Source organism: Natrix helvetica (assembly GCF_964273705.1).
Source record: "Natrix helvetica genome assembly, chromosome: 5".
NCBI lineage: Eukaryota > Metazoa > Chordata > Lepidosauria > Squamata > Natricidae > Natrix > Natrix helvetica.
Window position 1 is genome coordinate 50205529 of NC_138551.1, and position 13292 is coordinate 50218820.

A 13292-nucleotide genomic window follows, 5' to 3' on the forward strand; every position below is an offset into this window, starting at 1 on the left:
AACTACAGATTAAAAGCAAAAGTAGCTACACTTATTTATTATGTATTTGTTTATTTATTTTTCTATGGCTGCCCATCTCACCATGGTGACTTTGGGCATCCAACAGCAATTAAAAAATAAAAATAATAAAAATAAAACAAAATGAAATACATAACCGTCAGGGGAAAAAAAAATTAAAAATGCCAATAAAGTAACCATCACAGGCTCTGAAATACTCCATGACTGGGAACAAAACCACTTCTTCAAGGTTTTTACAAAATCCAGCAAGGTTGGGGCCAATCTATTCTTCTAGCGGAATGAGGTTCCAAAAGGGATGTGTTATAATAGAAAAGGTTCGTTTCCTGGGTCTTGTAAGATGACACTCCTTAATTGATAGGACCATAGCACGTCTCTTCTGCTGGATCCGATTAGGCAGGTAGAAGTTATGCCTAAGGATAAATGTATTCGGTAGAGTAATTAATATTTTTGAAGAAATTTTATATATATTACAAGTTATATTCAGGGCTCTTGTAGGCAAAGCATAAATAACACAAATTTGCAAAAAAAAAGCAGTAACCTCCCTTTAACCTCACTCCAAAAAGATTAGCTAAAATAAAATTTTAAACTTTATTTTATTTATTTATTTATTTGACTTATCAGTCGCCCCCTCTTCACAAAGGGACTTGGAGCGACGTACAATCAAAACAAATATACAGATGTGGCATGGAGGAGGTGACATCAATGCTTAACAAATAAGATTCCAATAAAAAGCCACTAGGTTAAAATAAATAACAATAATTAAAACAGTTTAAATAATTTAAAACCCCAAAATTTACATTTACCGTAATTAAAATTGCCAGGGAGGTTAGAAAGTTCTAGTTTAAGCCAGGCCGGCTAGTTGGAACAGGTGGGTCTTGAGTTTCGTGCGGAAGGAGCGGAGATCGGTCGTTATCCTGATGTCTGGGGGGAGGTCATTCCAGAGGGCTGGGCCCATCACAGAGAAGGCCCTACTCCTGGGCGCCGCCCTCTGACACTGTCTGGTGGACGGCACCCGGAGGAGTCCCTCTCTGTGAGAGCGAATTGGTCGCAGGGATGTATGGGGCAGAATGCGATCCCGCAAATAGCTAGGTCCTGTGCCATGGAGCGCTTTAAAGATGGTAACTAACACCTTGAAGCGCACCCGGTAGACCACAGGGAGCCAGTGCAGCTCGCGCAGGAGAGGTGTTATATGGGAGAACCTCGTTCTCCCCATAATTGCCCGCGCGGCCGCATTCTGGACCAGTTGCAGTCTCCGGGTGCATCTCAAGGGGAGCCCCATGTAGAGAGCATTACAGTAGTCCAGGCGGGACGTCACCAGCGCGTGAGTGACTGTGCGGAGGGCATCCCGGTCCAATAGGGGGCGCAATTGGCGCACCAGGCGAACCTGGTGGAACGCCCCCCTTGCCACGGCTGCCACATGGTCTTCCATAGACAGCCAGGCGTCTAGGAGGACGCCCAAATTGCGCGCCCGCTCCACGGGGGCGAGTTGCTCGCCCCCGATGGCCAGCGATGGAATACACTGGTTGAACCGGGGTGCCGGTAGCCACAGCCACTCCGTCTTGGAGGGGTTGAGTCTGAGTCTGTTGTCTCCCATCCAGACCCGTACGGCTTCCAAACACCTGGACATCATTTCGACGGCCTCGTTGGGGTGGTTTGGGGTGGAAATGTACAGCTGTGTATCATCAGCGTACAGGTGGTATCCCACCCCAAAACCACGGATGATCTCGCCCAGCGGCTTCATATATGTGTTGAACAGGAGAGGCGAGAGGACCGACCCCTGTGGCACCCCACAGGTGAGCGGCCTCAGGGTCGACCTCTGCTCCCCTGCCAACACACATTGCGTCCGGTCGGAGAGGTAGGAGCAGAACCACCGCAACACGGTGCCTCCTACCCCCAACCCCTCCAGCCGGCGCAGTAGGATACCATGGTCGATGGTATCAAAAGCCGCTAAGAGGTCTAATAGGACCAGGATAGAGGAACAACCCCTATCTCTGGCCCTCCAGAGATCATCCACCAACGCGACCAAGGCCGTCTCTGTGCTGTGCCCGGGCCGGAAGCCGGACTGGCGCGGGTCTAGATAATCAGATTCCTCCAGGTGACGTGGGAACTGCTGAGCCACCACGCTCTCTACAACCTTCGTTAAAAAAGGAAGGTTGGAGACAGGATGATAATTTGCTAGCTCAATTGGGTCCAGAGAAGGCTTCTTGAGCAAGGGCCTCACAACCGCCTCTTTCAAGGCGGCTGGCAGGAAACCCTCACTCAATGAAGCGTTCACAAGTCCCAATAGCCAGCCTCGTGTAACCTCCCAGGATGCCAGTACAAGCCAGGAGGGACACGGGTCCAATAAACACGTGGTGGCTCGCAGTCGCCCACGCAACCTGTCCAAATCCTCGGTGGCAACAGAGTCAAACTCCTCCCAGCATGGTCTCTCAAGACTCGCCTCGGACGTCCCCCCTGGAACACTGAAGGGGACCCATTCCCTCCGGATTTGAGCGATTTTATCCTGCAGGTATTCCCCAAATTCCTCTGCCCTGCCCTGCAAAGGGGGCTCCCGCTGCCTCTGTGACAAGAGGGAGCGGGTCACCCGAAACAGGGCGGCAGGGCGGTTCTCTGCGGACACAATGAGAGTGGCACAATATCGACGTTTGGCCACTCTTAATGCCACAAGGTAAGTCCTTAAGTAGGTTCTTACCTGTGTTCGGTCAAATTCGGAGCGAGAGGATCTCCATCTGCTCTCTAGGCGTCTCTTGTGGCGTTTCATCGCCCTTAGCTCCTCGTTAAACCAGGGAGCCAGGGCGGTTCGTTGCCACCGGAGAGGCCGCAAAGGCGCAACCCGGTCTAAGGCCCCGGCAGCCGCAGTATTCCATGCAGCCACCAAGTCCTCCATCCGGGAGCGGGTCAGGTCCACAGGAAGTGGCCCAAGCTCCGTCTGGAACCTATCCGGTTCCATCAGACGCCTGGGGCAGAACCATCTAGGACAATCTGGTTCCACCTCTCCGTGGCGGGGGGTAGCGCCAGGGAAATCGAGCCGGAGAAGTGAGTGATCTGACCATGACAGGGGCGTGATAGCTAGATCCCCTACTCCTAGATCACTCGTCCACTGGTCGGAGACAAACACAAGATCCAGTGTGTGGCCTCCCTCGTGTGTGGGGCCCTGAATTACTTGAGTCAGATCCATGGCTGCCATGGAAGCCATGAACTCCCGAACTGCCTCGGATGCTTCTCCCATCGACGGCAGGTTGAAATCCCCCATAACTAAGAGTTTGGGGGTCTCAACCGCCATCTCAGTGATCCGCTCGAGGAGTTCGGGCAGGGCCGCTGATGTATAGCAAGGAGCCAAGTATACAATCAGCAGGCCCAGCTGTCTCCCTGGGCCCCATCTCACGCCCAGAGACTCACACCCGGATATCTGCTGATGGAAGTACTTTGCCTTCCAGGAATGTTGTGTTCAAATAAATACCATGTCTACAGTTAGAATTTTTTTTAAAAGGAATATATGCTTCTGTATTTTAATTTTGAATCATGCCATTCAACTAATCATTGAATAATAGGCCACCTGCTGGTACTAACAGAATCTGTATTTCTGTGCTTCAGGGTTTAAAAGATGACAGAAGGCATATTTAAAAATATGACAATACAAGAACAGGACAAAAACTATGCTAAAGATTTCCAGCAATTCTAATTAAAGAGAGGTTGAAAATAATAGCCCATAGCTGTGTTATATGTTTTAAACTACTGAATCTTGAGCAGTTGTATCTTCATCCGAATATTCTTCTCTAAGGAAACCATGAATGGATGCAATTTATCAACTTTTCACTGTACTCACTGGATCTGTTACATTCCTGTAGTATATATCATAGCTGCAGTAGTGCTTAGAATGTATTTCATCTTTTTTTTCATCACCTTGTCTCTTGCAGGATTTTGTAGCTGGTTTATCCATTATTCTCCGTGGCACTATAGATGATCGGCTCAGTTGGGCCTTCAATCTCTATGATCTGAACAAAGATGGCTGTATCACCAAAGAGGTACAGACAGTAGCAGGGCCAGAAAATGAGGAACTTTGCTGAATCTGCTTAAGTAAGAATCCACTGGCGACATTGGCTAATAATTCTTTCTGTGTTTTGACTTTCAGGAAATGTTGGATATAATGAAATCCATTTATGACATGATGGGCAAGTACACTTATCCAGCCATGAGAGAAGATGCACCCCAGGAACATGTGGAAAATTTTTTCCAGGTAAGCTTAGTATCAGAATATTTCCAATTAATATCCTGTACTTTACCTGTGAGAACTTTTTCATGGTCATGAATATGTATTTTTTTTTTGTCTGCTTTTTGGGAAGACAAAACCTTCCTCTTCATACTTTTCCCTTTCCTTTTGATTCCTTCAGTTTTAGTGCTGACCATAGTATAATTCTATAATTATGTTCACAAACTTTTTAAGCAACTCAATTGCTTCTGTCTCCTTAAATCAGTTGTGTCCAATCTTGGTAACTTTGAGACTTACGGCTCAAGTACCATGCTGTTTGGGAATTCTGAGAAATTCTAGTAGATGAAGTTCACAAATCTCAAAATTCCGAAGCTTTTTCTGCCTTAAATACTTTTAAAATAGTAAATGAGATATAAAGCCATTTTCTACTGGTGGGGCTTTTCAGATCATAGACATATTGCCAGACCAGCTGCCTCTAGGCTGGTGATATGTTGAGTTCAGATATTATAGGGTGTTTCTCTACATCTGAAGGTCCTCCTAGGAAACTAATCTGTTTCTTCTTCAATTTTCATTTACATTTCAGAAAATGGATCGGAACAGAGATGGTGTGGTGACTATTGATGAATTCATTGAATCCTGTCAGAAGGTAACACCATTGTCCTCCTGGCATTTTAATTATAGCAGTCAATAAGGAAAAAGTGCATAGCCAGTCTTATTTGCTCTATAGATGAGAACTTTTTATCACCACTATCAGTGAGATCAAGATGTGATACTTCACTACTGGCTCTGGATTTATATTAATATTATTGTGACACAATTGGAGGAGTACTCCAGAGCAGGTTGTGAGGAGAGCGCTAAAACAATATTTTTAGTAACAGTAAGCTATACCTTTTTAATTTCCCATGTTTTCTAAGGCCTTGATTCTGTCTTTTCTCTGGCAGGATGAAAACATCATGAGTTCCATGAAGCTTTTTGACAATGTGATCTAGCTGACCACACCTGGAGCCAAGACCATCATATACACACCAGGGCTTCTCTCCTTGGTGTATCCTGAGGCACTCTTCCCTTGGCTGCATGGACAAAGCAGGCCCATTTTGTGGAGACAATCCTCATGTACTCAAGATCCAACTGGGGTGGGATGGGGAATCCCTACAAGGGGAATGAAATGGGAGTCTTTGTCTGGATTCAATAAGGATAGGCAAGGAGTGTGTCCTAGAATTTACAAACTCTTATTCTGGGAAATTAACTACAAAATGAATTGTTGCCCTCCCACAAAAACTGCACTGACCTTTCATTATATAATGTGCTTTTCCTTAAGACTTCTCAAAATCACGGCAACTCCATGATCCTGCATTAGGGCTTTCACACCCTCAAATGGCAATGTAAGCATCATTTAAAAAAAAAACCTATTGCAAATGCACTCTTACCTTCAAGGAAGGGAGTTGATCTGATCTGCACCAAGGTTCTCATAGCACATGGAGTATTATTCTAATGCGTCCAACAAGTGGAGGTAATATTTTTCAGTCCTAAGCTATCTTGCAGTTCTGCTGTTACATTCAACGGAACTCAGCTTTTCTGAAGAAAACTGCAGAAGAATGGTATTTCGCTTTGAAAATTCTTTTGTTTGCATCCACACAAAAAACGTGCGGGTACTTTGTATCACTCCAGACCGAAGTGCAAAAGAACCATTCACTTTTTTTTTAGAACTCAGGAGATAAAATTAAAAATTATGTTTGGATTGCTATTCAGAGAAAAAGTATTTAAGCAAATAATTGGGTCAAAGATTTTCACTGCTCCCTATCTTAGTAAATAACGTGCAAACAGAAGTAGAAACAGAAATCTACTTAATGGAAATATTTAGGTCAGAATGCAATCTAAATCTGTTTCTATGTGGCCTCACCGGATGTGTCTCCAGATGATGTTGTTATAATCTTATTATTAATTACTTTCTGCAGCTAGATACACAACAGAAGTACCAACAGCTCCAGCATCCTTAAATGAAAAACAAAGAGATTAGCTAAAAGTTTTGGATAGCAATATGCTTAATGCCATGGTAATATCTACGTGTGAGGGCTCTGGGCTCTTGTGGCATTAGGGCAGAATTCAACATTGTGCCTTGTCTTTGAATTATATGTATAGGCAGATTACAAGCAGAAGTATTGTTGGATGGAAGGGGCACCATATGAGAGAAGTAGGGAAAAAAACATATATGAGAAAACAGAGGGAGATACACCTGGCTGTTCCTTTTCTGTGCCAGCAATCTCCTTTTTCTGCAAAGGAACTTTACCTTAGCACTTGCAAAATGCTACTTCTGTGATTTTGTCTGCTGGTTTTGTTACTATAGCATTACCATGATAAACAGCCTATGGGCCCTTTGGTTGTCAAAGCATTACAAACAACGAACAACTCCAGAGCATGCTTGCTCCAAGGACATGCCAGGTTCTATACAGAATATAATAGCAACAACAGCAGGTTGAATAGGCACAATAGGGATGCAGTAAAAAGACAGTAATGGGGATGTGCTAGGCTAGGGAAATCATTAGTAGCAGAACAAGTGATAAAAAATGTAGGTCATTTATAAAACACTTTGAAAAAAAGTGAAGCCTTTTTTCTACCTGAAATAGGAAGTGAAGCAGTATGGTATAAAAAAACCAGGAAAGAGGAAAAACTTAACACTGAATACATTGCCAACAGTCAATTTAAGGGAAAATGTAATATGGCAAGAGATGAGACCATTTTGGACATTCTGAATAGATCGGAGGAAAGATGGCCAGCAGGAGGGAATGAAGTAATGAAGATATTAAACTGAATCAAGAAAAGAGTAATAGGAAAATAGATAGGCTTTGTTATTTAAATTCAAAAGAAAACAAGCAGCAAACACGAAAATTCTAAGAGGCAAAGCTGAATCATAACAGACAAAGGAGATACCGAAGTATAGTTATCACTACATACTACCTTCCTCCAAAATGATGCCCACAAATTGACTGGCTATTAGACATCTATAAAAAGTGTTTTGGACAATATACTGTTGTATCTCAAGAAACTGCAGAAATATTACAACAGTAGCTTTTAAGAACTCCCCATCAAGCACGATCATGTTACAGAAGTTGCAGTCTTAATAACTGAAAAGCATTAGATTGGGAAGATGCAAAGGTAATATTTAATAAATAGATGGCTATTTTTCACCTTAACTCCACTGAAATAAATGTTTTGTTCTAATACACAAATATTACCTTTAATCCACATTTCTTTTTTAATGGCAGACTCCTCCAGTATTTCCTCTTAATAACGAGCCCTGATAACTTCTGATGTTTCTTTTTCAGTTTCAGATTTCCCCCCCAGCTATTAATAATCATTAGGTTACCTTGTCACACAAAGCAAGCTCCAGGGATTTCTACTGTAGGAACTGCAAGAGGAATAAATATTTCAGGACTCCAAAAGAAGTGCAGGAAATATTGGATTGAGTCTAGAAAAGGAATAGGCTGGCTCAGGATTTATTAGCTATGCAAACAGACTGCCATGTGCATTGTAACCACGTATGGCTCTTCCCTTATTGAGATTATTTTACATTTTGCTAGTCCATTACACCATCATATGTAAATTATTAAGGATCACTGGAATCTAGTTCTGTAGACTGAGTTCAGTATCACCCATTATGATGTTTTATTTTTATTTTTTTCAAAGAAACATTTTCTTAATATTTTGTAATTTTCTCTTTTGTTTGATATAAAAAAATCTATTCTACTTACCTTATTTTCTTAAGTTTCCATACTTCATTTCTGCAATCTCCTTCAATACTTCTGTTGGACTAACCTCAGATGAAAGTCCATTCCATGTTCTTTAATTCTCAAAAACCCAAAATAGTAGCAAGGGAGAGAAAAAAATCACTTCAGTTCCCTGACCATCTCCGATGGCCACTCAGGTCAGCCAAAAGAATTGGTATTGCCTTACTAAGAGCTGTTTATTAATCTCCAGTTTTCCTTACAACAGTTGCCTAAAGAGATATGTGCTACAATTGGTATATGATGTCATTGGGATTAGCTGGTTCCGTATAGTGGCCATTCAAATTAGCATGCACAGCATATTACTATGAGGTTTTCCATACTGATAGGGAGAGAAATGTCTTGCTGTGATATGGAAGCTCAACACAGCACAGCATGGGGGAAAGCTACACTTTATATTTCATGATTAATATGGAGAAATGCCACATGGTGGCAAGATATTTAAATTGGTGCTGATAAATCTAACAGGAGGAGAGGAGCAGCCTCTGGCATTTGCGTTAGAGGAATTCCTCAACCAAGATGGATAGAAATATGAGACTGCTGTGTATCATTGTTATACTATTATCAAAATAATTTATTTTTATTTTGCCTAACTGGAATATATTTCTTATTCAAAAGCATGTAGGATTGCCAATACTTATATAGCCCAATTTGCCATCCAAACCATTGCAGTCTTGCCTTTTTAATCAGCAGAAGAAATTTTCTCACTCCCAAGTAAATAGTTATCATATGATTGTAATATTGATTCTTTGAAACCAAGAACAACACAAGTATTTATTCACAGTACTTTTTTTGTTGCTGGCCTATAGACAGGAATCTTGGCAGACTGAAATACAATCTGCATAATGATTAAATATACCCTATGAAAGGTTATGGAGGTTCCACTCTGGCCCTCTTCCTGCATAGCAAGGATTCCAGAATGATTTGCTCCTTTCGAAAGATCCCCTTCCCTCCTGCAAGTCTGCACCACATTCTACCACAACATCTCATTTATAGGAGAGAAGGGAAATGAAGAAATGTGCATTGTGATGTCATAAGTAAATGTCACACTTTATTTGTGTCAGATATTGGACCTTAAGCGCTGTACAAAATTGCCACCTAGAGTTGCCATGTGTGAACTACGTGGCTATATAAATCTGTTAAATAAATAAATGAAATATTTGCAACATTTATGTGATGACACCATTATGCACCTATCATCATTTTGGCATCATCAGAGTTTGTTGCACATAGAGGTGAACTCATTCCTCTATTTTCTCTTAATTTAGATGCAATTTTAAATCTATAGGAAGTTATCCTGGGAGCAAATAAGGAACTCCTCATCAATTTTCTAATCACAACGAACTACAGGTTAAAGTAAGGGCTTCTATCCCCATTTGAGGAAGCAATTCTCCATGCAAGGGTATTTCACATTTGAAAATAGTGTCTTAGGCTACATATAAAATTTCAGTGAATGCAAATTGTCTTCCTAATATCCAAAAAAGTTAAGTTTTCACAATTATGGATGATACAATTTATGAATTTACTCATGATCACTTCTGCAATGCATGTTTATGGGTAAAGTGAGAGTTTCAACTTGCTTTAGAGATTATGACTACATGAATTAATTATTTTATAAAACATGATGTCGTGTGCCCTTCTCATTTGGCAATACATTTGCTATTTTCCCATCATATTGACCTGATTTGGTTCATAAATTGACTCTGCAAACCTACACAATTCCTTCTGAATTTGGTCCTTCCACATGTGTTCAAGTCTTATCATTGCCAATCAGCAATCCATTAATTAGACAGGGATGATAGGATTGATAGCTCAATACATCTGGAGGGATTAGTTTGCAAAATTCAATTTGGTTCAATATGTCTCCATATTATTTACTGATAATTGCAATTACAGTATGCTTTTGAGTAGACGGTAAATACATGTGTGGGGCTATATTCAGTTCTGGAAGTTGGAGACTGATAATTCTGTTGACTGCTCCTTACTCACTTACTAGCTGCTTCCTTCTCCTGTCTGTCATTACAATCAGTAGTGGGACCAAGCAGCCTAATTCCACTGCACAAGCTCTCCTATCAGCTTTGCATTTTCATCTGTATATATTTTGTATAATAACAATCAGATATAACAATAAAATGCACACCTAATGGCTATGCACAAACACCATAGCCTCTGCTATTGTTTGCTTTGCTATATTCTTTTCACAATGAGTTTTGAGATATATGTCCTTCAAAGGGAATATATACTATACTCTTCCCTATTTTCTCTTTCGTATCTCTTCTGCCTTGGTTCATCTCCATGTTTCACTATAAAGTCATGAGATTTTCCACCTAAAAATTCCACCTAAAACCTGCTTTTAAAAGTACAGCACAATGCATTAAAATGAGTTTTACAGATTCTATCTACACTTGTTTTAAAAACCTTTTGGTTGTATTTATAGTTCTCTTTGCCCTTTGGCAGGGGATACACAACTGTTTTAATATTAGATTCTGATTCTTTTGACAAGTGAAACTTCTGGTTCCCCAAATTAGAAGCTAATAGGGTCAAACTATATTTTGTATTGTAATACTGCTATCACAACCATAATTAGAACATATCTAAATACATGATGAAATGGATTCATTTTGTACTTTTAGACATTATCAGTTCAGGTATAATCAATCTTACAATTTTTCTGCAGAAAGAGTAAATATTTAGTTTCAAAACATCTCAATACAGCATCTACATTTTTCTAGATAAACATGCTATGTAAACTTATGCAAATATACATATGATCTCTATAACAAACATGTGGAAACTATGCAACCACAACTTCTTTTTTCCTTTTTGCCAGGGCTCATTAAAAGATGTGAAATTTTATTTCATATTACAATTCAATATTTCATTATTTTACTTCCTATGCATTCAATCCCAAATGCATAAATCATGCAGATGCTTAAGTTTCATGATTCTTTTCCTCTAATAAACTATGATCTATTTTATTTCCTTTAAAAGTACACTTACAGTACATTTTTGTGAAATATGTTGGTAGTGTTGGTTTTATCTAATCAAATTGCTAAAACTTACCATGTTCTGTTGCCTTTTGAAGTACCTCTAAACAATTTCTGAATTTGAATGTTCTTTTTTTTATTTATACTCAATCTTCTAGAAACTCAGGACAGAATACATGATATGATTAAATTCCTCATGCTACAAATACATTTTACTTTTACAGCACTATGAAGTAGGTTAGACTAACTAATTCAAGGTAAGATATCCAAGCAGCTTCATGGCAATCTGAAGAATTCTCTAATAAGTATCCAAAATAAATAAGATGCAAGTTCTTGTTGGTATAATATCAAAATCAAAGAATGCAAAAAACGAAATAGCTATGCTGTCATAAGCTGGTGAAACTTATGTTGATCTAAGAATTAATAAGTCACTTCTATTTTCAAAACTACAACACATAAATCTGTATTCTGGAGTTATTTGACTGCAATCCTAGGGATCTAGGAGAAGATAGTCTATTTCAATTTTCCTTTTCAGAACTGGAAAATAAGTGCCAGTCTAGAAGAAAAAAAAATCAACTTTTCCAGCCAAATTTTATATAAATTATATAGGATGCACTCTGCAGCTGCTGAAGTGAGCTACAGCTCACAAAAGTTTATGCCTTTTAATAAAATGTATTAGTTGGAAAAAATGCTTACTAGATTCCAGTTTTTTTAACCTGTCCTGAATTCTCAACCTTGAAAAGTCAGAGTTGCACAAAAGTCACAAAAGAGTTGAATTTAGGTGGGGAACATGGAGATCCAGGAGTCCAAAGCTACTCACTCAATGTAAGTAATTTGCAAGAAAACAGCAGCCAATCTTGGAGGATTTCTTTCTAAATTAAACCAATGGCATATTACCTCTAGATTACCAATCTTCCAAGCAGTTTTTCCAAGGATTGATTTCTCCCTCCCTCAATTGTAATCTATTATCATCAGTACTTATTATGAGGGCAATATTTATTTTACTTAAAAACATTTGTATCCCACCATTGAACCTTGGTATCTCTATAAAATTACTACATATCTATATACTGTAAACAGTATCAAGGCTACTAAGTATTTTACTGTAGGAAGTTATCACCCAGCCCTCTCCCAGAAAAATGAAATATCCTAGGAAATATTAATAAGGCAGAATATTATATTTCCCTGGATGTGAAAAGGAAGAAACATGTTTTAAATTGAGAATAGCTCCCTGTAGCTTCCTGCCCCCACCCACTTTGTCAATGGGCCATTAAGAAGGCCAAGCCAGACCCTTTACATTACAAAGAGTTCTCTCCTTCAGCTCCAGGAAGTTGGGAATGAAGGCATGATAATATAAACCTTTACTCAACTGACCACATGGCATCTCAGAACTCTGAGAATTCAACCAAACCTGGACTCAGCCTAGAGAGTTGCCCCTGCATGGGCCCATGTGAGTCTGACAACCAACCAGAATACATTTCTTACACAGAAACAGGAAACAGAGGTGGGGTTGAACAGATTATAAAAAGCCCTTCCTCCTCTCTCTTCTTCTCTACCAACATTGAAGCATGTGATCACCTTTTCTGTTCAGGACTCAGGCCATGTGGTCCTGTCCACCATTAAAACCATCTTTCCAAGCAGCCTCCATGTCTCCAGTGTCTTTTCCCCCACATGGAGCCAAACCCAGAAGGGCATTTCTTTCATCATTACCATTCTCGCTATTTATTTGTATCCCACCCTTATTGTTTTTATAAATAACTCGAGTTGGCGAAAATATCCAACATACTTTCCAATTCACATATCCAAGGATCATCAAATTAACAGAATTAAATTAGATAGATTGGTATGGTTTTTACTAATTAAATCCTCCATTCTCTCTTCGTTCCTCCTAACCCACCCAAAGCACTATAGTTTTTATCACCATTGCCCTTTCTCTCACGCAAGGAAATTCGGGGTTTGTCTACGTGGTCGGCGGGAAAAACATGACCGAAGGCCATTGCGAAGATGCCAGAAACATCCTGTTATTAACGGTCGAGCTGGAGTCGGACTCGGAAAGCTTACATTTTTTCGGCTTCGACAGGAATAAAAGATAATATATTTGGGCAACGCATTTATACTGGAGAGGCAAGCCTTTCGCTGAAAATTTGAAATAAGAAAGTAATTGAATAAGCGAAACAAACTAACATCCCCTTTCCAGGCTTTGGGACAGGATTTTTTTAAAGGCTTAAAACACGGCAACCGGAAAGCTTTCTGGTTTACCGGTAAAACACAACATTTCTAGTAAGTATTGCTGAG

The 13292-nt window shown here is 40.1% G+C and overlaps 1 protein-coding gene and 1 long non-coding RNA gene across 5 annotated transcripts in view; one reads left to right on the forward strand and one right to left on the reverse strand.

Annotated features, from left to right (window-relative positions):
• KCNIP2 (potassium voltage-gated channel interacting protein 2) overlaps positions 1 to 5301 on the forward strand; it is a gene marked incomplete at its 5' end in the record, with an annotated part of 62045 nt that extends 56744 nt beyond the window's left edge. For both annotated transcript variants that reach the window (XM_081953989.1, XM_081953988.1), the window contains 4 exons: positions 3936 to 4043; positions 4151 to 4255; positions 4812 to 4874; positions 5170 to 5301. In XM_081953989.1, coding sequence (XP_081810115.1) covers positions 3936 to 4043; positions 4151 to 4255; positions 4812 to 4874; positions 5170 to 5217 — 324 coding nt within the window. In that variant the 3' untranslated portion in view covers positions 5218 to 5301. The remainder of the gene's footprint in view (positions 1 to 3935; positions 4044 to 4150; positions 4256 to 4811; positions 4875 to 5169) is intronic.
• Positions 27 to 12169, reverse strand: LOC309392586. 3 transcript variants are annotated; one of them, XR_014175479.1, is made up of 4 exons: positions 7978 to 12169; positions 5117 to 5377; positions 3845 to 4013; positions 27 to 428 (listed from the first exon to the last, which is right to left on the reverse strand). It is a non-coding gene; the product is annotated as an uncharacterized lncRNA (long non-coding RNA). The 3 variants fall into 3 exon arrangements; XR_014175480.1 differs by having other exon boundaries at positions 5117 to 5813; XR_014175481.1 differs by lacking the exon at positions 7978 to 12169 and adding an exon at positions 5656 to 5793.
• Positions 12170 to 13292: the final 1123 nt, after the last annotated feature.